Source organism: Ahaetulla prasina, chromosome 3 (genome assembly GCF_028640845.1).
Source record: "Ahaetulla prasina isolate Xishuangbanna chromosome 3, ASM2864084v1, whole genome shotgun sequence".
Taxonomy (NCBI): Eukaryota; Metazoa; Chordata; class Lepidosauria; order Squamata; family Colubridae; genus Ahaetulla; species Ahaetulla prasina.
The window spans coordinates 179,089,596-179,116,178 of record NC_080541.1 but is presented as its reverse complement, the minus strand read 5'-3'; the positions used below and the strand labels follow the sequence as shown (position 1 = coordinate 179,116,178).

At 43.5% G+C, this 26,583-nt stretch overlaps 1 protein-coding gene and 1 long non-coding RNA gene across 2 annotated transcripts in view; one reads left to right on the top strand and one right to left on the bottom strand.

Moving 5' to 3' along the window:
- LOC131195229 (uncharacterized) overlaps window positions 1–6,853 on the bottom strand; it is a 40,915-nt gene extending 34,062 nt beyond the window's left edge. The window contains exon 1 of the long non-coding RNA XR_009154382.1: window positions 6,735–6,853. This is a non-coding gene — a long non-coding RNA (uncharacterized LOC131195229). The remainder of the gene's footprint in view (window positions 1–6,734) is intronic.
- KCNC4 (potassium voltage-gated channel subfamily C member 4) overlaps window positions 6,792–26,583 on the top strand; it is a 42,731-nt gene continuing 22,939 nt past the window's right edge. Inside the window, exons 1-2 of the mRNA XM_058176985.1 lie at window positions 6,792–8,165; window positions 22,995–23,937. Of these exons, the coding sequence (XP_058032968.1) occupies window positions 7,518–8,165; window positions 22,995–23,937 (1,591 nt within the window). The 5' untranslated portion in view covers window positions 6,792–7,517. The remainder of the gene's footprint in view (window positions 8,166–22,994; window positions 23,938–26,583) is intronic.

The window sequence follows — 26,583 nt, the reverse complement described above, 5'->3', positions numbered from 1 at the left end:
TAATAATTCCACTTCATTCATCCCCTTCAGCTACAGCATATCTCAATAGAACTTTTCTTATTACATATACCTAGGCTACTTCTTATTGACTTATTTAATTATAGCCTTAAACAAACCTACTTGCTCTCATCAGGCAAACAAATTCTCCAATGTCAGTGATGTGAAGTTGGTTAAAAAAGATGAAAATTTTCTCAATTTGATCTCAGTCTTTGGAATTCATATTCCCTTATTAATGTTAATGTTAAGTTCCAGCTTAGGACGGATCAAACAGCAACAATAATCAACGACCTAGAAAAACTGCCATTTTTATAAAGGGCAAGGAAGAAGAGTTGAAATATAAACAAGTGATTACCAGCATGCTGTTGCTGCTATCACCACAGACATAATATTACTGTTGTACAGAAAGTTTTAGGCCAGACAAGAGGCAATCCCATCACAGCAAGGTAACAAGGATGTGTAATGTCCCAAAACTGTTTGGGGATATAAATATTCTGCTATTGATTTATCTCTGCTTTTGGTATGGCATGCTATTACTCACAGTGCTCCAGTGATGAAATCCTTTGCCACCGGTTTGCTGCCCACACATGCGCGGGTGTGTGCCAAACACACACTGTGCACACGCATGCACAATGTGTGCCAAATGCATGCTGCGGGCATGCACATGTGCAGTGCGTGCCAAATTATGCTACATGCGTATGAGCAGTGTACACCAAACATGCATTGCGCATGAAAAAGGAGGCTTGGGAAGGTAAGTAGAACTGCGAGGGGGGGGGAACAGCTGTGCTGCGCGATTTAGATTCACTAGAAAGCAGGATTTTCTGCTTTCTAGTGATTTTAAATCGCGTGGCACAGCTGATCATCGGAAATATCGATTCGGACCAACCAGTAGCTTTTTTACTACTGGTTTGCTGAATCGGTAGCTTTTATCACTACTGGTTCACTTGAACCAGGGCGAACAGGTAGGATTTCACCACTGCAGTGCTCCTAATACACCAAAATCTGTAATATACACAGTTCGCACCTCCCCCCATCTTCATAACATCCCAGAGAGTCTCTCTGACATGGGAAGGTTAGACTTTTCTGATTATGGAGATATATGATATGGTTTCAATCTATATTTAATTTTAGGTGTAATTTATATCAATGGTATCTTGATCATCACTTTGGTCACTGATCTGTCTAAGTTTTGTATGAATAAAGTAAAAAGCTAAGTATAAGTAACCAATATGAGTTGCGGAAACTCATAAAAATCACATCAAACAAAGTTGGACATACCCTGAGCCAGTTACCTCTGGAAAATAACTATTTATGGCAGATAAGTTGTACGTACAATTCACACATTCTTTTATGACATCTGTTCATAACACAGGCTATCCTGCACTATTGCATACTTGCAACTCACAAGGAAAATTAGTTCCAGCTTTATGGGCCAGCACATACATAAAAGATGTATTTTAAGCAATACATCAATTCTTATGGGGAAGGATGAAATGGATTCACACTGCTCCCAACACATATCACTGCCTAATGAAATATGATTATTCCTTCAAGAGCAGTTAGACATGGCTACAATACTGGCTTTGCCCTTGAATTAGTCAAGGTCCTTATAAATAAATAGAACTGAGCACTCTGAATAAATACCCAAAATGAATAGATAATAATAGTGTATTACCACGGTTACTTCTCTAGGAAAGTCTAAGAAATTTGATAGGGAAAGACTTATGCTGAGAATTAGTATATAGTGAAGAATTTTCTCTTCTGAGAATTTCAATTGTTACTAAACAGTTAGCTTATTGGTAGACTTTTAATGCTATTTTACTGCTAAGGTTGCTGTACTACCTATTAATTATATTTCTCAATCTGTTGTGTAACTTTTGATTCTCTTAAAAATATGAGTATTTGTAAATTCAAACTATATTAAAATATTAAGAGTTATATATGTAGGACATTATTCTAAAACTTGGAATTATAATGTCAGGAATTCTGAAGTGGGCTGAAGAATTATTTGGAGGTAGTGAAACACCTAACTTCCTTAACAGAAAATTCACCATATCCTATTCAGCCAGAATGGAACAGAAAAACAACATTATCCAAATAAGGAGAAACGGCATCAAAATGGAAGACCCACCCTTCACATCCACAAGAAATCCTGAATGAGCAGATACTCACTAACTAGGTGTCTACTAGTGATAGTGACAAATATTGCAGTCTTCTAAGACCATCTAATCCTAGGATGACTAAATGTGTGTTATTATCCTTATCCCAGCAGGAACTGTTCAAACAGGCTGAATATGGGTCAAGACTCAGATGAGGTAACAGTAGCAAGTGGTCACTGTCCAGCCATAGGTCATCTGTAAATAAAATTAAAAAGATTAAAGAGACCATAAAAGATCAAGACTTAACTGATCGACTTTTATGGGCCCCCTATAGATCAACCCAATTAAGGTCACTATTTACTATGTAAAGTTAAAACTTCTGATGATGAATAATAGATGCTTGCTTGCTGTGTTCATAACCTGTTCTTTACTGTAGTTCAGCTGACCACCAATAAAATCTTTGTTTTACGGTTATTGAAATACAAGGAGAAAGTCTTATCAAGTCTTGTGTCAAAGTCACCCGCCACCATTAAACCAAAACTTGGATATTCCTAAGTGAACTGAGAAATTTAGATCTTTAATTTAGCCCAGCATTTGGTAAAAAAAACAACCAACATAATGGGTTACATTACAATATTGCATTTGGCTAAACTAACTCCAGCAGCTAAACACCGTGTGTATCAACACCTTCTCAGATACAATTTCATGTGGCACTGCAAACAGCATTAAAGGGGTTCACTGAGTAATCATGTAATATTATATAATATGGGGTGCGGGCCTCCTGTAACAAAATAAAAGTTTCTTTAGAATCTTATGTCCTGGAAATAAGGATCATCCTTCTTTGGCCTTCTAACCAGCAATGTTGCAAGAAATCAGGAAGAGTCCCTTTGTCCCTTGCTCAGGTCTGAGAGTTGGCTCAAGATTGAGACAGTTGTTCTGTCAAAGGAGGCTCTGCCAGATAGTAATAGAATGGATTTGTCAGATCAGCTGTATAGCTAGCTTAGGTGGAGATTGGAATGATCTTCGATGGTAATCGAACTTGAGACTCAACACGTGGTGGAAAATATCACATAGCAGAAAAAATTGCATTTCAATTGGACAAAAGCACTGAAATCACTGGCGCAATTAATTGTCTTTGTGCGTGTTCCTGATTATACTGTATCTAATGGATGTCCAGGCCAGTAGGGGTGAAGATATTGGAGTAGATCAGAGGATAAATAGTTCCCATGGGACGCTCAGTGAAATCGGTATGAGAGCTGTGACTGGGATCAATTTGCCCCGAGTTGGAATTTGTAGCCAGATGGAGGAAATACCAACTTTTGTTATAATGTTTATTTGGATCTAGAACAGGTTTGGGGGAAGGCATATCAAATAAAACAAAAATCTTTCATACCAAAGCAGTAGATTGTCTGTGATGCCACAACTAGATACCTCTCCTATCTACAGGAGGTTTCTATTGAGCTTATGCCACTAGCTGGCATCAATGCAATGGAGAAGACCCGAATGAATAATTTGTCTAGACCTGCAAGGACATCAGCTGAAGAGCTTCTTCTGTCATGCTCTCCTGGAAATGGAGCTATAAAGAAGTAGAACTGCAGTCTGACAGTGGACATTCACTATAGCTCTCCAGGTAGAACAGAGCAATCCAGTCAAAATTGGCATGATTTAAATAGGAAGTCTTCACAGCAAATTGCCTATTCACTCTTATTGGCCCAACACACAGTGGAACTTTTTATTTAGTAAATTTTAATGCCTTGTCTTCTGTAACCTAAGAGGAAAGATATAATCATACCCACTTTGCAGAGTGAACCTGAGGCTCTAGCCTACCTGTTCATTCAATGTCCTTTCTACAGCAACTTCTGCCCTACCTTCATAATGTCTTTCTACCTGCTCTGTTCTTTGTCTTTTTATTGTTTATCTAACATTTCCAGGATGGTTGCAACATTTATGCCAGTTGCCATTATTTTAAGCAAGGAAACATTATCCTACATTATAGTATTTTATAAATATACATTTTCTTATGCTTTATATATTGTTTTATGTTTTCTCTGTTACATTTCACTGGTCACAAGCTGCAATAAAGTTACATATTCACATATACTATGTCTGGTTGCTGCTAGGTAGCAATGTGGAAATAAATAAATAAAATACATATATATCTTCTAGTACAGTGGTAGTTTGCCCCCGGTTTGGACCGGTTCTATAGAACTGGTAGTAAAACCGGCAGGAGGCTGAAAATAGCCATCATAGGCGATTTGCGCATGCGCAGAAGCTCAGCGCGCGCACGATTCCATTGTGAATTGATAGTAAACGTAAGTAGAACCCACCCCTGTTCTAGCGTAGTGGTGTTAGTACTTTACTCATAAAAAAGAATTTTTAAAATTTATATTTATTAGTATTCTATCAATATCTATGGGTTCTGCAGTTTGATCCATTTTCTTTCTATTAATCATCTCAACACCTCTGTCTTGCAATCTTCTTAAAAAGTTTTTATAAAACGTGGTCACCAACCACAATATCTCAACCCCAGCTAATGAGAATTTTGAAATATCAGAGGCAGAGCATTTCACACATTTGCAAAGGAAGAAAGGGAGATTTTGGTAAGATCAGTTAAAGGAGAATGTAGCTTGCTATGATTCATAAGTTTGTAACTGAAAATAAGAAACATCCTTATGATACATTATATAGCACATTTATGATGGAGTTGACACCCAAGAGTAGAACATACACTGTACCTATGGAAGATCCCTGGTTCATTTCCCACACTTCCAGATGGGGTGTGAAACACCTGGATTCAGTAGGCTAGATGAATAGGAGAATAATAAAATGAAGGGTTCAAAATAATCTTGAAGATATTCTAGCCCAACCTAGGCCCAAGTATCCAGCCTTTGTTTGGGTAGGTCCACAAAGACCACAGGGGCCGGGATAGCTCAGGCAATAGAGAAGCCTGTTATTAGAACACAAAGCCTGCAATTACTGCAGGTTCGAGCCCGGCCCAAGGTTGACTCAGCCTTCCACCCTTTATAAGGTAGGTAAAATGAGGACCCAGATTGTTGGGGGGGCAATAAGTTGACTTTGTAAAAAATATACAAATAGAATGAGACTATTGCCTTATACATTGTAAGCCGCCCTGAGTCTTCGGAGAAGGGCGGGGTATAAATGTAAACAAAAAAAACAAAAGAAAAAGAACAGCCCACCTCTCTTGATTTGTAAATACCTCTTATAGTCAGAGCATTTTTCCTAATTTGCATCCAAAATCTGCTCCTTGAATATAAACCCACTGGATTAGCTCTCTGACCTTGTGTGTAAAGTAACTTCCTCTGTGCCATAAGCATTTATTGTCTGCAATTCACTTTTTGTATATAACATGGAGTATTCCGTCTTGGGCAGGCATACTAACAAGTCAAAAAGGAACGAAATGCAAGGCATCAGTAGCAACAAGGAATCATAGCCGTTGCCAGGCAACGCAGACCGCGATTGGCTGGATGGACCAAAAGTATGGACTCACTTCTTCTCTAAATCCATCTCTCGTGTTCTTCGTCGCTATTGGTATAAAACTAATAGCGCTTCTTCTGAAACGATTCAAGGTTTCAGATTTCTCATTTTCTTCATTCGATCAGGGAAGGGTTAGGATCTCCTTCGGAACTAGCGCATTTGTACTACTGAGCGAAAGAGGTTTTTTTACCCGTTTCCTCCACTGCTTTGCTAGATAAAATGCAAAAGGAAACACGCAGCGAGCCTCGCTCGTCCCGATCGTGCAAAGGCAGAAAGCATCTTGCCGGCTCCCGCTTGGCTTGGAAAACGGGCGGGGCTGGGCAGGGCAGGGCATGGCCCGGGCATACACGAGCCCGAGTATCCGGGCAACAGGCAAACGCAAACAAAGCCATTCGGAGGAAACCCGGCGAGGCTACCAAATCCGCGCCGCCCTGCAGCGAGCGCCCTCTCTGGGCTGCAACAGAAACGCGTCTGTTTGGCTTTGCGCTTCCTGTGGCTTTTTCGGCTCGGCGGTTTGGCTCGGCTTTGCAGTCCGGACGCCGCCGGCAACAGGTTGCTTTGTGGCAAAGAAGAGCCACGCGGGCGCCTGCTCAGCAGACTCTCTAGCTCTCCCTCTCCCTGTCTCGTCTCCCTCGCCTCCCGCCTTTGCTCGCGCAGCAACTTGTGGATTGCACCGAGCTGCCCCTCGCGGCCAGCCCTTCCCTCGACAGCCCCTCCCAGTTCTGGAGGAGGGGAAAGCGACGCGAGAGAGAGAGCAAGAGCCCAAGTCGCCCGAGCGGTTCGCTCCTTCCACTCCCTCCTCGCCCTCTCACAGTTTGAAAATGAGACACCGCCAAGCGGGCTCGGGTTGTTCCCGCTTTCTCGCCAGCGCACCTGACGCCCGACGAGCCCGCCCGCCCCCTTTCGCCTCGGCCGTGGCAAGACCGCTGCTCTCCCGCTTAGACCCGATGGTCTCCGACGGGAAGCGGGTCCCCCTGTCGGAAGCCTGAACCTCGGTTATCCAAGCCACCCGGACGGAGACAGGAGCCAAGCCCCGCTCGGAGCCTCCCTGCCCTTTGGCTCTCTGCCATTTGCGACGGCGGAACCCTTTCAGCCGAAGAGGCAACTGCCGAGGATGCGCCTCGGTACATCGGCTTTTCTTACCGGCTCTTCGCCTCGTCCGGGGAAACGGCCCGGGGGCTTTGTGCTGCGCTGACGGGAGGGGGAGGAGGGGCGGGGGTCGTTGTTTTGTGTCTTCCGATTCCCTGGAAGGGAAAGGCGGGCCATCGAGCGAGGGCTTTGGGAACGAGGGGGAGGCAAAGGCGAGACCCGGCGAATTGGTGGCGTATCTCGGTGGGGGTGCGTGGGAGAGAGAGAAGCGTGTTTACCCGAGGAGGGCTTCCGAAGTTTCAACTCGTCTTGGAAAGTCACGTCGAGCTTCTCTTCTCGACTTTGCGAGACGGGGCTCTTTCCCAACCAGCGGCGGAAAGCAGAAGAGGCGTTTCTCCTAGGAATCTCTTCGGGTTGGTATTTGAGTCTCCGGTGCCTTTTCGCTTGGCCGGGAGCCTTGTGCCCTGGATGAATTGCCCGCCCCGCCGCTTCAGCTCTGTGGCCATTTGCTTCCAGCCCGCCCAACGGCAGATACAAATCCTTCTGCTATCTTGGTTGGCCAGACAGGGCCGTTTCCTTCCACGGCGGGGCTTTTGCTCCCGGTTCACTGAGGCACTTGTTGCAGCTCCTCGCTGGGCTTTGGAAGGGCTTGAGGAGATTTCCTTTCCTCCTCCCCAAAAATAACGGCCGGCGTTCAGCTGAACACCCATTTCACCAGCCCCCTCAGGGCACAACTGGGGCAGGGCCTCTCTCTGCTTCTTTCCCCCCCTCCCCCCTGCTTCTGGACCAGAAGGAGAAGGGTTATCAGAAGCACTTCTGGCCCACCTAACCTAATCTATGATCAGCTCCGTGTGTGTCTCATCTTACCGTGGGCGCAAATCAGGGAACAAGCCACCCTCCAAAACATGCCTGAAGGAAGAGATGGGCAAAGGAGAAGAGTCCGACAAGATCACGATCAACGTGGGCGGCACCCGGCATGAAACCTATAAGAGCACTTTGCGCACCCTGCCTGGGACCCGCCTGGCCTGGCTGGCAGATCCCGATGCCCAGAGCAATTTTGACTTTGATGGGAAAAGCAATGAGTTTTTCTTTGACCGCCACCCAGGCATTTTCTCTTATGTCTTGAACTACTACCGCACGGGCAAACTACACTGCCCGGCGGACATCTGTGGGCCCCTCTTTGAAGAGGAGCTGACCTACTGGGGCATTGATGAGACTGATGTGGAGCCTTGCTGCTGGATGACTTATCGGCAGCACCGGGATGCGGAGGAAGCCCTAGATATCTTCGAGAGCCCCGAACCTGGCAGCGGGCTGGCTGGGGAAGAGACTGAAGATGAAGGGGCCCGGGAGATGACCCTTCAACACCTGGGCATGGAGGATAGGCCTCCTGGGGCCTCAGGAGGAGGAGGAAGTGGCTGTTGCCGGAACTGGCAGCCTAAGATGTGGGCACTTTTTGAGGATCCCTATTCATCAAAGGCGGCCCGGGTGAGTCAGTAAGAGAGGGCAGGGAGAGCCGGTTTCCTAGGGTGGATGGGTAGGTGGGTAGGTATGTGCCCCACTTCTAATGCCTAGGATACAATTGGATGCCCTTCTGATATGTAGGACTACAAGCCCCATCATTCCCAGGCAACATTACCAATCACCAGGCACTGTATTGTAGCATATCTGATTGGGGAAGATTGAATGAATTACTTGGGTATGGGGACATGCACAACAAAAAAGCCCTCCTCCCTCCCTCAGTATGTTTCTTTGCAGATTTACTACTGTAGTTGCTTTACATTTCAAGCTCTCAAAGTTTTCAGTGTAGTTCTTCACCTGAGAGTGACCCCTGCTTGCTCTGCTGCTGCTTTCCTTCTCTTCCTTTCCCCTTTATTTGCCATTTCTGATACAGGGAACAACACGTCATGCTCTTTTTCATTGTGTATGTGTTTTTATTGTGCATGACGAAGACTTAGCTGTTTTATGTTCCCGTTATTTATCAGTACTGCACACAGGTACTCTGCAGACAAGAACAGAGCTTATATTTAGGGGTCTTTTTGGAGGTTTGGAAAAATCTGCTTACCACCGCACCCTTGGAACAGAGTTTTTTTTTCCTCCCATTGAATCCAACATTTGACAGAGTTTGGAGAAAGCCTAATTAAATCCCCCCACCTTTGTATATTCTCTTTTTCTAGCTGCAGGATTGCCAGATGCTCTGAATTTACTAGCGGTGTAAGATGTAGTGTACCTCAGAAGAGGGATAGTACTGGCAGATCCCGTGGTATTAGTTAGACATTTCTAATTCTCCATTATTAAATAATAATAACAGGAAAATGATTTTTCCATTGAAATTAGGTAGCTAATTTCTGTACTCTGAATTAAGTTTGGTGCAGAAAATTTCCTCCTAAACTGTGAGACATCCAACAGGAGCTCCATCAAGAAAGATTTCATTTGTCCAAACAATTAAAATTCTGTTGTGTCTGCATGTTTACATACACGTACACCCACACAATAAACATCAAAGAAACTTACTAGACTTACTTTTGTCCTGTATTTTTCATTCTATTCTGCTATATGCTGTTTTTCTATAGTTTTCCCATATCTGAATTAATTTACCCTTAATATTTTCAATAACATGCAAACAAATCAGCAATACCTTGCTGGTACAAATTGAGATCTGCTAGAAATCCCTGTATTAGTCTTCTATAGAGATTCTGTTTCCCTTTTTTTAAAGAAATAAACACTTTGTGCATTTTAATAGAAATATATCATTTTTATTCCCAATCAAGCTTTTTAAAGTTTATTTTTGCAATACAAGCATATATTTTACACTCAAGAAACAAATATCCATATATCTGCTTTAGAACATAGAATAACAGGAATGGAAGGGACCTTGGAGGTCTTTTAGCCCAACCCTTGCTCAAGCTGGAGAACCTATATCATTTTGGACAAATGATTGTTCAATCTCTTTTTGAAAACCTCCAGTAATGAATTTCTTGTCACATGGTATATGTACATTCTGCCATACATATTCTGAGCTTTCCATCTTGTGTATAACACTTGGATGAAGAACATAGTAAGATTTAAAAGTGTAAACTCTGAACCTACTTTTGCTTCTAATAAAGTTCACTTCAAAATATATATTCCATAGGGAGGGTTAACTGGGAAGTGCCAATAACATTTATCCAAAATATTTTCTTTTACCTAAATTCAGATAATTTAGGCTTTTATATCCCCAAAAGATTAGTTTTAAATAGAATTTATAACTATTTTATTCTCAAAAGTCTTAGATTTCCACAATTACCGTTGATTAGAAGATATAAATAGATTTGTTGAAAACCATCTTCTGGATTTTTCTGCATCACCTTTGGTTGAATCTTGCCTACTTAAGGGAAAAAAAACCACCTCTTATTATTCTTCATGGCCAGGTGATAAAAACTTGATCATAGGTGAGAAATAAACAATTTTGCTAATAAGGATCACCAGTATCTAGCAAATGGAGAGTGAGGACAGCCTCCTTCCAGCTTGTTATAAATCCATGAAAACAGGGCTATTTCTGTTCAGTTTTCTCTCAGTAGCTAATTACCTTTTTAAACCTTGCTGTTTCTTTTTTAAAGGAAAGAATCAGTGTTATTAATTAGGAAAATATTTCAACCTGTTGGAGAAGATAAAAATAAGTGACCTAATGCCAAGGTCAGTTAAAGAATTTGGAAAGAAACATGGATTTCCAGGGCACAGAGCCATTACATAAGAACATCCAACATTGCCTAAATTAAAGAAGACAAAATATATATTAGCATCTGACCAGCCTGTTCTGGTTGATTCCACTGCACTCTAAAAGAATTGACAACAGTTGGCAATTGTGGTTCAATTCTTCATTTCCAGGCTTTTTTCCAACTATGATAAGGATTTTAAAAAAAAACCTAGGGAAAAAAGTCAGCAAAGTTATCTCAACGTTTATCAAATATCATTACTGAATTAAAAAAAAATGTTTAAGCAGTGAATAAAACATGAATGGGATGTCTTGCAAAGTGCTTTTATCATTAGCTAGTGCAGAAAACCCCTTTTTCCTAAGAAGTTCTAGTGTAAAGGAAAGTCATGTGAACACCTTGTGACAACTTCATCCCCAAAATATATCTATTTGTTCATACAGTCGTCTGCCTTCCATCCATCTCTCATTACACAACAGCCATTTTGTTGACTCCCACCTCTCTTCATCTCCTCGTAGGGCAGTGGCCCCCCAATCTTTTGGGCACCAGGGACCAGTTCCATGGAGATAGGTTTTTCACAGACCAGCAGGGGTGTGGTTTCACATGCTGCGTGCATCCTGCAGGTGGGGCTTCGCTTGTTTGCACAGACCAGTTTCTGGCATGCCGCGGACCGGTGCCTGGGGGTTGGAGAGTCCACAGACTGGGGGTTGGAGAGCCCTGCTGTAGGGCACTGTTTTTCAAACTTGCCAACATTAAGATACTGGAACTTCCAGCTGTCAGAATTTCCCAGTTAGTTGATCTTAAAGTTGCCAAGTTTGAAAAGCATTGCAATAGACCCACAGAGGGCATAATATAACCTGCCAGACAGAATCTCAAGAAATCTCCATCGTAATCCTGATTGTGGGGTAGTTTCTCCAAACTGGCCATGGGGAGAAAAACACCCTCATCCTCCTAGCAAGGCAAACAAACCCTTTCATGAGGGGAAAAAGAACAAGCGAAGGAAACAGCTGTCCTTAATCATAAGGAACCGCATAGGGAGTTGATGGAAGCCCAGTAGTGGAAAATGGCCGAAGACAGGAATTTAAGACATATCTTTGGTATCCAGGACAAGCAACCAAGATAGGTAGACCACAGAAACATCATTCCATCCTTCCATCATGTATATCAACATGCAAGTAGGACTCTAATTGTTAGGAACCTCACTGTTTGTGTAGATATAGGAGCAAGTGTGTGGAGGATTTCGGAATTTCAGCATGAGAGGCAGAGGTGGGTTTCAGCAGGTTCTGACCAATTCTGGAGAACTGGTAGCAAAAATTTTGAGTTGTTCGGAGAACAGGTAGTAAAAATTCTGACTGGCTCCACCCCCATCTATTTTCTGCCTCCCAAATCCCAGCTGATTGGGAGGAAATAGTGATTTTGCAGTATCCTTCCCCTGCTACGCCCACCAAGCCACAACCTACCACTGATGAGAGGCACCTTGGACTTTCCTCCCCACAGGTATCCTTGATGGTTGTGATACCAGAACTCCAAGGGTGAGTTCTGTAATGGAGAATCATTGCAACACACTGGTACACATCTGATTCACACATGATTTGCTTAATTGTTGTTTGCTAAATGGATCATATAAGCGTTGTCTTATATTTCAGTAAAAACTGGTTATCTATGGAATGACTGGAGAGCAAATGAGCAATGGTTACATTGGTAAGGAAAGTGTCCAGGCTCCATTCTGCCTGGGGACATAATTTCTAATTTCACAGTTTGCTCCTAATCCTAGATTAAGTGAGTTGGTTATGGTCCCAGCAGGTAGGAATGTTTCTAGTAATCTAGTGCAATTTAGATACTTGTTGAGAATAAAGCTTGGCTTGAGTAAGGCTTTATTTTTATTTTATTTTTGTTATTAGGGTTTTACCATTCTTTAATTTTGATCTTGATTTTAAAACACTCTAATATTTTGTAGTGTAGTTATTTTTATCCACTGAAATAGAAAGGTAACATATAGCTGGATTAAACAGAAGCAGTTAAGACTCATATACATAATAGCTGTCAGGGTTCTAAGTAAAACCCCCAATGAAAGAAGACTCTGAGGCTAGAAGTTCCTCAAAGTTCCATTTTATTAGAAATGTCATATTGGCACATCTGGGAAAACCCAAATCTGAAAGCTTCCAGGTTCCTCCACCCAAAAGAAAGTGCAAGTCCCTGCCTCATCATGGCCATCACATGGTCCAATCCAGTGGGTTTCTACCGGTTCACCCTGGTTCGGACGAACCGGTAGTGGCAGCAGCGAGAGGCTCCGCACACCTGCCTGGACGTCATCATGCATGCGCAGAAGGGCCGTGAGCAAAGTGCAACCGCACGCACTCACAATTCCCAACCAGTAGCAAAGGTAAGTGGAACCTACTACTAGCTCAATCAATGCACGGTCCCAACTGAAGATGCCTCCCAGTCACACCATTCCAGGTGCAGGGCAGGATGTCCTTGTGTTGTGACCCAGGCCCAAGTAGATAGTAGGAAACTCAGTCAGTGAAAAAACAAACAAACTTTATGCGGACAGCTGAGAATTACTTCATTCCCAGCGTAGTTCAACTAAATTAAAGCAAATTCCTCCCAACACAAATTCCTCAGTCCTATCGCAAACCTTGGTCCAGTTAGGCAAACTGCCAAAGGTCTTTCTTGGCAAACGTTCAGAAGTCACAAAAATAAATGCAAGACGTAGATGAAGAAGAAGATGAAGCTACCAACGTTTTCTGGCAAAGCCCAAACACTGTTGCTGGTCTGTTTTAAGCCTTATAGGAGGAGCCAATCATCTCTTGGCTCTATTCCCAAGTTGTCCTCTTTGCTTGAGTTGCTCTTGCCTTCTGACAGCTCTTCTCATGGCTGCATTAGGAACAGGTTCCTCCTGTTCCTCTGCCTCGCTACTATCAATCTCTGGAGGCTCTGGAGTCCGCACCTCACTCCCTGATGGTCCTGGCCCCACCTCAGCCTCATCGCTGTCTGACTCCATTGCCAGCTCTGCAGGCTGCTGGCGGACCACCACACCTTGACTCTCAAAGAAAAGAAAGTTATTATGGCTAGATATCAGCTAGATATCTCTCCAACTCCATACAATCCCCCCTCCCAGTTTCCCACAGCACTAAATTTAGCAGACCTGAAGATCCAAAGTAAAAGATGGCTTCCAGGACTGACAGTATCACTCATTTTAAATGTATACACAAATGTACAATTATATTTCTTCAAGAAAGTTAAAAACAATATTCCACAATGCTTTCAAGGTTGCAGTGTGTTTGACTACACTAACGGTCCCTTTCTAAGTTCATAATGGAGAGGGGGGCAGCTATTACATCATTTCTGTCCAACTTTTCTCTAGTTCAAAAGCACCTCTGTAACACAATTCATTTTTTCTTTTTACAAGACTGATTTGCTAGATTTCCAGCACACCGTGGGTAGTGGTAGTTTCACTGTTTATTTGTAAGTTAGAAAGCCTGCATGAATTGATTTGGATAATTTATGCCATGAGTTGTTATAATAGTAAGAAAATAGTCTCATTTGCCTTGTGCAAGCAGTTTGGGTGTCCATGGAACGACTGTGAGCCATGATGTGAGATGAAGCTTCTCCATTATTGCTTTCAGGTTTTGCGACTACCCACCACATAAGACACTGAGACTAGCCCTTTGGCACGCGAAGTTTTTAGATGGTTCAAAAGAGCAGGCAGCTTTGGAGCAATTACATCTTCCTTTGTGCAGGGTGTACTGAATTACTCTCCAAAGTTTATGATAAGCAGTTTGTATATGAGTGATGGATCCTTTGTAGTTTTTGTTGAAAGATGAGGCAAATGGCAGATTGTTGGGGACAATATGCTGACTCTGTAAACCGCTTAGAGAGGCTGTAAAACAGGGGTGAAATCCAGCAGGTTCTGACAGGTTCTGGAGAACCCGTAGCAGAAATTTTGAATAGTTCGGAGAACTGGCAAATACCACTTCTGGCTGGCCCCAGAGTGAGACTTTGGAATGGAGACTTTGCAATAACCTTCCCCCAGGAGTGGGGAGGGAATGGGAATTTTGCAGTATCCTTCCCCTGCCATGCCCACCAAGCCACACCACTAGGCCATGCCCACAGAACCGGTAGTAAAAAAAAATTAGATTTCACCACTGCTTTAAAGCCCTGTGAGCGGTATATAAGTCTTAAGTACTATTTATTTATTTATTTATTTATTTTTATTTTATTTGCATTTATATCCCGCTCTTCTCCGAAGACTCAGGGAGGTTTACACTATGTTAGCAATAGTCTTCATTCTATTTGTATATTTATATACAAAGTCAACTTATTGCCCCCAATAATCTGGGTCCTCATTTTACCTACCTTATAAAGGATGGAAGGCTGAGTCAACCTTGGGCCTGGTGGGACTAGAACCTGCAGTAATTGCAGGCAGCTGCTGTTAATAACAGACTGCATTAGCAGTCTGAGCCACAGAGGCTCAGAGCCACAGAGGCTCAGCCACAGAGGGTATTGCTATTGGAGGAAGAAAGATAGTCCTGGCTGGTCTTCAGCTGCCACTGCAGATAGTCTTTGCAGAAGCCACCCAGCTAGAATCATGATGGACAAGATTGAAAATTTGACAGGAGAAGGCAACTCTAAAGCAAAATGAGATGAGTTTAAGGAAACTTGTTAGGTTCTGGAAGTAACGAGGCTGGAGACCAGGGTAGTGACAACAGCTCTTTAATATAGGGTGAACCCAGCAACAGGCTGGGGAAAAAACCTCTCCTTTTATACAGTTCTGCTGGAGACTTTGTCCAATCAGCAACGTGCTGATTTCCCGCTCAAATATTTAAAGGTACATACATGAATACATAACACTCCTCCCCTCCCAGAAAACACTTTGCCTCTATTTACATATTTATTTACATGTTATTTTTCGACGTAGTCACGCAAATAACCTGGGCGTCTCCTAGTTCTTTCTGACCTGCGCGGTTCAGTTCTGGGTGGTGTTTTGAGCTGGTCGGAGGGGCTGTTTTCTCCTCCCAGCTCTTTCTCTGGGCCAACGGGCCCTGGATTATTGGCAGCCTCTTTTTCTTGGCCATCCGGCCTTGGATTACTTTTGTAATTTTCCCTGCTGTTTCCCTCGGGAACCTGATGGCGTCGCTGGAACTCTGGGACCTCAGCTAAGTCTTGCGCCTCCCCCGGGTCATTGTCAGCTGTGAATTCAAACGGATATTGGTCATGATCTGTTTTATTTGGTTCGGTTTGATCAGTTATTCGTTTCCTTATCTGATCTATGTGGCGCCTCCACACTCGATTGTCTTGTAGCTCTACCAAATACGATTTTGGGCCGGTTGTCTTTATGATTTGTCCTGCGAGCCAACTAGGGCCGTCCCCATAGTTTCGGGCCCACACCCGGTCGCCTATGCCCATTTCCCTTGTTTTTTCTAGTTCCCCCTTGTAACCCTCTGGTGTGTAATGGGGATTCAAACGGTCCAGTGGGCACCGGAGTTTCCGTCCCATCAATAATTTGGCTGGGCTTCTGCCTGTAGCCGTGCTTGGGGTTCTGTGCTGAACGGCCAGAAAGAAATCTATCTTTGTTTGCCAGTCACCTGGCTTGAGCCTGGACAATGCCTCCTTAGCGCTCCGGACGGAACGCTCTGCAAGGCCATTCGACGCAGGGTGGAAAGGCGCAGAGAGGGCATGTCGGATGCCCTCCTCTGCCAGGTATTCTTCAAACTGGGCTGCCGTGAATTGCGGCCCATTGTCGGACACCAGAGTGTCCGGCAACCCGTGAGTTGCGAATAGGTGGCGCAGGGCTGCGATTACTGCTTCGGCCGTAGTGGATTTCATGAGTATGATCTCCAACCATTTAGAGAATGCATCAACAACCACTAGGAAGCGTTTGGCGTGGAAAGGGCCAGCAAAATCAATGTGGATTCTTGACCAGGGCCCTTGGGGCTTTTCCCATTCCCTGACTGGGGCCGTTGGGGGTAGAGGTCTGGACTCTTGGCAAGCCTGGCATTTCCCTACCCTCTCAGCAATCTCTGCGTCCATGAGTGGCCACCACATAGCTTCTAGCTAACCCTTCATCCTTACGATCCCTGGGTGACCCTCGTGGAGGAGGTCCAATACCTTTCCCCTTAATTTATCAGGAATTATTACACGATCACCCCATAACAGGCACCCCCCTTGAGCCGAGAGCTCATCTCGTTTTTTAACAAATTCTTTGAACCGTTCGCCCGGCGCAGCGGGCCACCCTCTCTGTACCCAACCGAGTACAGTCCTTAACACAATGTCCCGGTATGATGCCCGAGCCACTTCCTTAGATGTGACTGGGCCAGAGTCCAAAGAGTCAATAAGTAGGATGGGCGTTCCCGGAGTGGGGTCTTCGGTTGCCCCTGGTAGTGGGCATCGGCTTAACGCGTCCGCATGCCCCACTTCTTTTCCTGGTCGATGCTGCAGCTTGTACGAATAAGCGGCTAAGAATATAGTCCATCGGGTCAAGCGTGGCGAAAGTGCCACAGGCGTTGGGCGGTCGCCAGCCAGTATCCCTAGTAGCGGTCTGTGGTCAGTCACGATTTCAAAATCCCGCCCAAAGACATATTCGTGGAATTTTTTAACCCCTGACACAATGGCTAGTGCTTCTTTATCTAATTGGCTGTAGTTTCTCTCTGGGGAGGACATCGTTCTAGAGTAGAAAGCTATAGGGGCTTCTGTGCCGTTTGGAAGTCTATGGCTGAGTACAGCCCCCACCCCATAAGGGGAGGCATCGCAAACCAGCACTAGGGGTAATGAGTTGTGATATTGGATGAGCAGGCTATCACTTGAGAGCAGGTTCTTTACTGCTTCAAAAGCCCTATTTTCCGACTTCCCCCAAGACCAGACAGTATTTTTCCCTAAAAGCCTATGCAGCGGTTCGGCAATGGTTGCTTTGTTCTTTAAAAAGACCGCGTAAAAATTCACCAACCCCAGGAATGCCTGCAGCTCTGCTTTGTTTTTGGGCGCTGGAGCCTTCCTAATTGCCTTGACCTTGCTCTCAGTAGGGTGAATTCCTTTCTTGTCTATCCGGTAGCCCAAGAAATCGACGGATTCGACCCCTATCTGGCATTTGTTTGCCTTGACTTTTAATCCGGCTGTCCGGAATATGCCCAAAACCTTTCTTAAACGCTCCCCCAATTCCTCTATGTTTTCCCCTGAAATTAGGACATCATCGAAGTAGGGTACTACCCCTGGGAGCCCCTGCAGTAGTCGTTCCATTAGGTTTTGGAACAGCCCTGGTGCCACACTCACCCCAAATTGCAATCGGGTGCACTTGAAGGCCCCCCTGTGCGTTACAATCGTTTGGGCTTCGGCTGTGCGGGCGTCTACGGGCAGTTGTTGGTAGGCTTGGGCCAAGTCTAACTTTGCAAAGACTTGCCCTTGCCCCAAAGAGTGCAATAAGTGTTGCACCACGGGAACCGGGTAAGCGCTTTTCTGTAAGGCTTTGTTAAGCGTCGCCTTGTAGTCAGCGCAAATTCTAATTGACCCGTCCGGCTTTATTGGGGTGACGATTGGCGTCTCCCACTTTGCGTGATCGACTGGCACCAAAATCCCCTGATTTATGAGCTTATCCAGCTCCTTATCGATTTTTGGTTTTAGGGCAAAAGGGACTCTCCTCGCCTTAAGCCTAATGGGGGCTACCTGGGGGTCTAAGTTGAAGGAAATAGGGGTCCCCTTGTACTTGCCCAGGCAGTCCTTGAAGACATCTTCGAACTCGTTAAAGAGAATGTCTTTCAGGTTACAGTCACTTCTGTAGATGCCAGTCACTCCCATGCCCAGGGCACGAAACCAGTCTAGTCCCAACAGACTGGGCAGGGTCCCTTCGACGATCGTGATGGGCAGGGTCTTCTTGTGTGGACCGTACTCGACTCGGACGGAGGTGGTCCCTCGAACAGGGATGCGATTCCCCTGGTAGTCGTGGACTCGTAGCCGTTGTGCTTGCAGGTGGCGCTTCGCGACGGACGGCAACGACTTTGCCAAAGTGTCCCAGGACATGATGGTGATCGCTGATCCCGTGTCTACTTCGAGCCGGCACCGTACTCCCTCTATTTTTGGTTTGGTGAAGATCTTCTTCTCCACTTGGGTCGAGGCGCGGCCTATGACCACAGTTGTTTGGTTGGAATCCGCGCCTTTTTTGTTTGAGCCAATCGCGGGTCGCCTTGCCGATTCCGCGCTCTGATTGGCCGATTTGAATTTTCGGCGGGAAGGTTGGGCCGCTCGACAAACTTGAGCTAGGTGCCCTTTCTTCCCACACCGCCGACATGTCGCGTCCTTAAACTTGCAGCGTTGGCGCTGGTGTTGACCCCCGCAGCTTCCGCATTCGTCTCGGTCCCCTTTGTCGCGTTTCTCGGTGCGGCAGACCCCTTCCTCATCTTCACCGTCGGATTCGGTCTGAACCTCCTCCTGGTGCACCGGAGTTGCCTTCGCGCTCGCCTTTGGTGGGACCGGCTTCTGCAGTGTCTCTGCCGCTTGGGTGGACATTTCATGTGCTCTGGCTTCGTCCAGAGCGTTGGCCAGCGTCAGGTTGCTCTTTGCTAGCAGCCGTCGCCGCAAACGGATGTCTTTGACCCCTCGGATGAGTTGCTCGAGGAGCACCTCGTCTAGGTCGCGGTATCCGCAGTCCTTGGACGCTTTTCTTAGGGCGGCCATGTAGTCACCGATGGATTCGCCCTCCAACTGCCTTCGCTCTCCGAATTCAAACCGCCGCACGTATTTGGACGGCGTTGGTGCGAAGTGGTTTTTCAGTAACGTCTGTAGAGTTGGCCACGACACCGACTGCAACGGCGATGGCTCTGCCAGGGCTTCCGCGATATCAATGACCTCCGGACCACAGTGGCTTAAGAAATAAGCCCTTTTTCGGTTATCTGGAACTCCTTGCAGTTCGTTGGCTTCTAGAAAGCTTTCGAAACGGGTCATATACGTTCCCCATTTCTCTTTAGCCGGGTCAAACGGTGCGGGCGGAGTGTAACTGGCCATCTCCGCTTTTCTGCCCTGAGTTTGCTGGGTTCGGGTCTATCGTGCTTCAGCTCGGTTCTGGTTCTCCTTAGCCTCGATATCCCACCCTCGTCGCCAATGTTAGGTTCTGGAAGTAACGAGGCTGGAGACCAGGGTAGTGACAACAGCTCTTTAATATAGGGTGAACCCAGCAACAGGCTGGGGAAAAAACCTCTCCTTTTATACAGTTCTGCTGGAGACTTTGTCCAATCAGCAACGTGCTGATTTCCCGCTCAAATATTTAAAGGTACATACATGAATACATAACAAAACTAAAGCTATTTTAATTAATTGACAGGCTAGTAATAACTTTTTATAGCAATTGAAACTGACCATTTCTCCTAAAGATACCTATAAGGTCCCATTTTGAACCTTATATAGAGCATGACACTCAGCTTTTGCCCATCTTGTTTCATATCATGTCGTGCCTAGAAGTGAGGGGACCATTTACAACACCTTTTGGAGGGATTGAAACCCTTCAGCAAAGCACTCCTTTGAACCTTTGCTCCACCTTTAAATTAAATTAAATTGATAGCATTCTAAATTGATCACTGTAATACTATACTGTACTGGAGCTAAATAGCAAGGCTATCCACAAGCCCCCATTGGTTCAGAAGGAGACAACTAAATTACTGAATTTATAGGACCAATTTACACCAGAGTTCTTTAGCTAACGAGGACTGGCCATTACACTTTCCTCTGATTGTATGCCATGTCTCCTTGTTTAAAAAAAGATGGCTTAGAAATCACAGCTGTATGTAGTGTTTGTTTACAGTGCTCTCTCTGGCTCTGGCTTGTTCATTTGGCTTTTGGTAGCTTGTTTTGACAAGCCAAATTTCAGATAAATAGAATTGTCCAAGGTGTTAGTTGTATTACTTCAGGAGGAACAAGTGGTTATGGCTCATTTTGAAAAAAATCTGGTTTAGTGTGTTACATAAATATAATGGATAGCTTGGTTCCAGATTCAAGAATTGAGCTTTGATTTATAAATGCTGTTTGTTTCTAGGTCAGGGAAGTAAAGAAAATTGAACCTCTAATATGCTTCATCATCTCATATCAAGTTATTTTCTTTTCACTGAAAGGGGAAGAACCCCTTGGAAATGATCACAGAAATGATCACACAAGGAAGGCAATTTTTGCCACTATTTCTGATACATATTTTACTAATACCAAAACACAAGTTTTGCCAAAAATCTGTTTATTTTTGGGCTGCTGATTTTAAATTAATTTTAAATTAAAAATGTTTTTATGGAAGCGTACTGTTACCTTAGCAGAATTATTTTGACCTGTCCTTTTATATAAGTATATTCAATAAAGAAGAAGAAAAAAATAATAATTCTGGTTTAGTGTATCGTATAAATATAATGGGTAGCTTGTTTCCAAACTTAAGAAATGAGCTTAAGAATGCTAAATTAAGAATGAATTGTTTTATGGTTATTTTTAGTAGGCTTTTTTGTGGGACCTTGGAGGAAAAGATAGCACAGAGATAAGTTACTAGCATTCTTTTATGCACTTGTACCTTCAGACTACCATGTCCATCCAGAAAACATATATGCTTTTGTTATATTAATGATCTTTTGAGTTCATGTCCACACTACGCAACTGTAATGGTTATAGGTTAACCAATGTCATAGGGAAGAATTGAAAACCTCTTGGCTTTTGCAACCTGTTACTAATTCAGTAAAGGTGTTTGGTAGACTGGTTTTTCAGTAGGTTGATGAAAATGGTGCATATTTGTGTGTGTTTGTTCTTGTACTCGGTTTACATTTGCCCCAGTTATGTAGGTTTTGAAATATCCTGCATTTTGAGGAGCTGCAGCCAAGAATTTTTCTTTAGAAAACAGGCTGGAAATGCTATCAAGGGGGTATCATTAAGTAGGTCCAATGTCAAATGACATTTAAGGAGATGGATGATTTTTTTTGAAGTGTGTTTAAGTGTTATTTTCTTAAAGCCTCAGTGCAATGGATCATATTAAGTTAGATCCTGTATTTAACAGTGTTTTAAAATCAGATTAGATACAGAGTTTGCATTTGATAATCACTGATTGCACAATTGGAAATGGGACTTAGTGGGGAAAAGATAGAAAACAGTGACTCTGTCTAACAATATAAATTGGCAATTATTTCCATAACATAGAATAAAACAGTTCTTTTTCAATAGTTATCAGCATTTACTTTTAGAAATTCTTCATTTTCAAAACTTGTTTGATATGTGATGTGGGTGGTTCTTGATCAGAGAGGCAAATTGCAGCTCCCTTGGGTATTTAACTAGTTTTACTATATATCCAAACATAATATATTTGCACACATATAGAAAAAAGCAAAATGAAAATACATTAAGTGATAAATGATCACATTTTATAAGTGATATATAAGTTCTATCCCCTCCCCCCCAAAAAAAAACCCATGTTGTTGGTTTGATTATGAAAGACTTTTAGATTATTGTTGTAAGTAACATGAAAATTCCAACTAGTAGCAAATCAGTAAAACTATTATAGGTAGCAAATAGTCTCCTGGATTAACAAATAAGGAACATGATTGTAAACAATAGCCTCCTTATTCTTTCAAACCATCAGAGCTTTTCTGCCACTGTTCATGAAATAAAGCAGAGAAGTAGCTATCTTGCATATTCATATAAGTGTTAATTCCTCCTTTTGTTGGCAAACTAATCTGCAGAGGAAAATGAACATAAATGAGGCTGGAGCACAGGCAAATGTAATCAGTCGCAGCTGGGCAATTGAATTTCTCTGTTTATTGTTAGTATCAGGGAAAGGTGTTGGAGTAACCTTTGGGATAGAAGGTAAAACCAAATCTGCCAATAAATTTTACTGCTAACTGTGAGATGACAAATTTCATGCTGCAAAAGAATTGAACTGAATTAAGAGAAACTGAATCTCATTTGCTCAGTCTGTGTCTAACACCTGGGTACAAATATATTTATTATTATTCCTATTACTTTTGCATACTTTAGTGAGCCTAACGTAAAAATAAAATATATAGAATTAGAACATGAATTGTTTGTTTTTTGTATCTTATGATTTATGACTTATCACTTTGTTGTTTGTATGGACGCTGAGGGCTTATGCACCAGAGGTAAATACCAGTGGTGAGTTACTACCGGTTCACTCCGGATCTGGTGAATTGGTAGCGGTGGCAGTGGGAGGCTCCGCCCACCTGCCCGGATGTCTCTGCGCATGCGCAGAAATGGCATGCGCATGTATGCGCATGCGAGCGCAAACCAGTAGCGACCGAAATAGAAACCCACTACTGGTAAATACCTTATATGTCCGATCACACTTGGTCAATAAAGAATATTCTATGAATAGTTCTAATAGGTATATTGAAAACTGGTATCTTCAAATTTGATGGTCTACAATGGATCATAGGAAAAAGAAGAAGAAGGCCCTATAAACTGTGTAAGGAGTCATTCAATGATTATTTCTCATCCTAGATTCAAATGAAGCATGCTTCTTTATTCCAAGTTTTCTTTGTAGTGATTAAAATGAAAAACGAAGAGAATAATAGTTTTAAAACTTGTAATCTTGTTTCTTAGGTTGCTTTTCTTCTCCCACAGTTTATTTTTAATCTTTGAGCTTATGTTTTCTCTTCTTTTTCAGATCATTGCTTTTGCTTCACTTTTTTTTATTCTGGTATCCATTACAACTTTTTGTCTGGAGACACATGAAGCCTTCATCATAGATACTAATGTGACTGAGACCCTAGTAGTGGGCAACACGACTGAGATTGTTGTGATGAAAAAGATGGAGACAGAGCCTATTCTCACCTGTATTGAAGGAGTTTGTGTGCTGTGGTTCACTTTGGAGTTTCTGGTGCGCATTGTTTGCTGCCCGGATAAATTGATCTTCATTAAGAACCTTCTTAACATCATTGACTTTGTAGCCATTCTACCCTTCTATTTAGAGGTGGGACTCAGTGGCCTATCATCCAAAGCTGCGCGTGATGTGCTGGGCTTCCTGAGGGTAGTTCGTTTTGTCAGAATCCTCCGGATCTTCAAGCTGACCCGCCATTTTGTGGGACTTCGGGTGTTGGGCCATACACTCCGGGCCAGTACCAATGAATTCCTTCTTCTCATCATCTTCCTGGCTCTAGGAGTTTTGATTTTTGCTACCATGATCTATTATGCCGAAAGGATTGGTGCCAAGCCATCTGATCCTAGTGGTAGTGACCATACCCACTTTAAGAATATTCCCATTGGATTTTGGTGGGCAGTGGTAACCATGACAACTTTGGGTTATGGAGACATGTATCCCAAAACCTGGTCAGGTATGTTGGTGGGAGCTCTTTGTGCCCTGGCTGGTGTTCTTACCATTGCTATGCCTGTTCCAGTCATTGTCAACAATTTTGGAATGTATTACTCATTGGCTATGGCGAAGCAAAAGCTCCCAAAGAAGAAAAAGAAGCACATACCCCGTCCAGCACCACTTGACTCTCCAACATTTTGCAAATCGGAGGACAACTCACCTCACAACAGTATTCAGAGTTACAACAGTCCTTTAGCGGCAGCAACAGCAGCTGGGGTGATGGAAAGGAAAAGATCAGGTGAGATGTAAGATTTCAGGCTAAACAAAACCTATAAATAGTAGTGGTAGAAAGATTCTGGACATAAATTTGTGGATGTATAAAGCAATGGCTCTAGAAGAAATATATGTTATGTAAGATTATTGTGTATATGGTGTAGAGCAGTGTTGGGTTTCAAAAATTTATACTACCGGTTCTGTGGGTGTGGCTTGGTAGGCGTGACATGGCTTGGTGGGCATGGAAGGGGAAGGATACTGTAAAATCTCCATTCCTACCCCACTCCAGGGGAAAGTTACTGCAAAATCCCCATTACCTCCCAATCAGCTGGGACTTGGGAGGCAGAGAATAGATGGGGGCAGGGCCAGTCAAAATTTTTACTACCGGTTCTCCGAACTACTCAAAATTTCCCCTACTGGTTCTCCAGAACTGGTCAGAACCTGCTGAAACCCACCTCTGGTGTAGAGTTATCATCTGGATAAAGGTATGTTGTTTGGGGTGAGTGCAGATAAATCTTTTAATTATTAATCTTGCTGTATTTATAATGGTGTCCACAGGAAGAGAATTAGAAAAGTGGGTTCACTAGGCCAGACTGAGTTTTGTCCATTTTAGAAGAAGATGAATAAATGTAACCTGTCTAACAAGGATAATATCCCACCTACTCTGGACAACAGTTTGAATCTTGCTATCATAAACTTCACCCAATGGCATCCATAAGGTTTCCAGAATCCAAAATTATTTGGTGTCAACAAAGTTGGTGTATTGTGCGCCCCTCCGAATATGATTTGGCTTCTTTCAAGTTACCATTTGACACCAATGGTTTTGTTAAGTTCTTTGGTTCAAAAATAATTAACTTAAAAAAACCGTAACATTTATTGAGGAAGACTGTTTTTTTCAGGATACTAAAGCTATTTTAATTAATTGACAAGCTAGAAATAACTAATCATAGCAATTTAAAACTGAGCATTTCTCCTGAAGATACCTATCAGGTCCCATTTTGAACCTTATTTAGAACATGATAGGCAACTTTTGCCAACTCTAAATTTTGGACAATAGCACTTGTAATTTCCAGATAGCCAGTGTTCTGGCTAGAAAGCATCAAATTATTTTCCAAAATATTGGGAATCACGGTTGTCATTCATTGCACTGCACAAAGGGTTAAATTAAAATTCTTTTAAAATTTCATGTCAGTTTTCTTCCCCTTTTTGTTTAAATTAAAATGCCTTATGATCAGTGGTGGGATTCAGCCAGTTCGGTCCGGTTCGGGTGAACTGATAGTTAAATTGCTGGCTGGCTCTGCCCCTTCCCACCCCGCCCCTTCCAGGAGTCCCCACACGCCCTATTTTGGCTCTCAGGTAAGTGCAGGGAGGCTTCCTAGGCCCAAAATGGGACATGGGAGTGCAACATCCCCCCCACGGCCTGTTTTCACTCCCAGAAAGGTGCAGGGAGGCCTACTAGGCTGAAAAGGGCCGTGGTGGCTCAAGGCTATAAGAAGCCTGTTATTAAAACCAGCTGCCTGCAATTACTGCAGGTTCAAGCCCTACCAGGTCCAAGGTTGACTCAGCCTTCCATCCTTTATAAGGTAGGTAAAATGAGGACCCAGATTGTTGGGGGGGCAATAAGTTGACTTTGTAAATATACAAATAGAATGAGACTATTGCCTTACACACTGTAAGCCGCCCTGAGTCTTCGGAGAAGGGCGGGATATAAATGTAAACAAAAAAAAAAAATGGGTCGCGGAGGGAGGATGCTTTTGCTCCCAGGGGGGTGCAGGAAGCCGAGTGCTGCCTGTCACACCTCCTGGCCACTTCCACTATGGCCACACCCACCCAGCTGGTCATTAGGGCAGAGAACCGGTTATTAAATTGTTTGAATCCCACCACTGTTTATGATCCAGATCCTAGTATGGTGGAAAGATGGCTATGGATAACCACTAGGTGGCAACAAAGAGATACAGGAAAATTTGACCCTTTGTTGCCATCTATCTATAGCGAGGGTGTCAAACTTGTGATGACACATCATCATGTGACGTATCACAACTTTTTTCCCCTTCGCTAAAATGGGGGTGGACGTGACCAGCGCATGACACATCCGGGCTGTGGGCCGTGAGCTTGACACCCCTGATCTATAGTTTATACTGTACTTTATACAACAGATATGATAGCCTTAGTTAAGCCAACTATAGACAATTTTTCAATGCATTGGGTTACTTTTGACATCTTTGGGCAACTCAAGGACTATAGTTTGTGGGGCTGAATTTCATGGATAGGGCCAGAACACTGGATGTTTGTGACTCTAGGAGAAGCTATGGGAACATCAAAATTTTCTTTCTTTTGTAAACCATGATAAATGTATTTTTGGCGAATATACATGTCCCAGGATAATGTTGCAGGATCCAATTTGGGTCGGTCACCAGGACAAGAGGTTTTGTCTTCCGAGCTTTCGGACTCATGCTGGAGCCCATTTTCAAGGAACCTCTGATGCAGCTTGGATCCTGCAATGTATTTTGGATGCAATGTTATAATTTTCATGTATTTCTCACCTCCAAATGGCAAGAAAACTCTATTGATTGTTTGGCACTGCAATATTGAAATTTAATCCTGTAATTGGAAGAAGCACCGGGACACAGAAAAGGGGTTCAAGGGTGCTGAGGGGGGTGGGTGTCTTTGA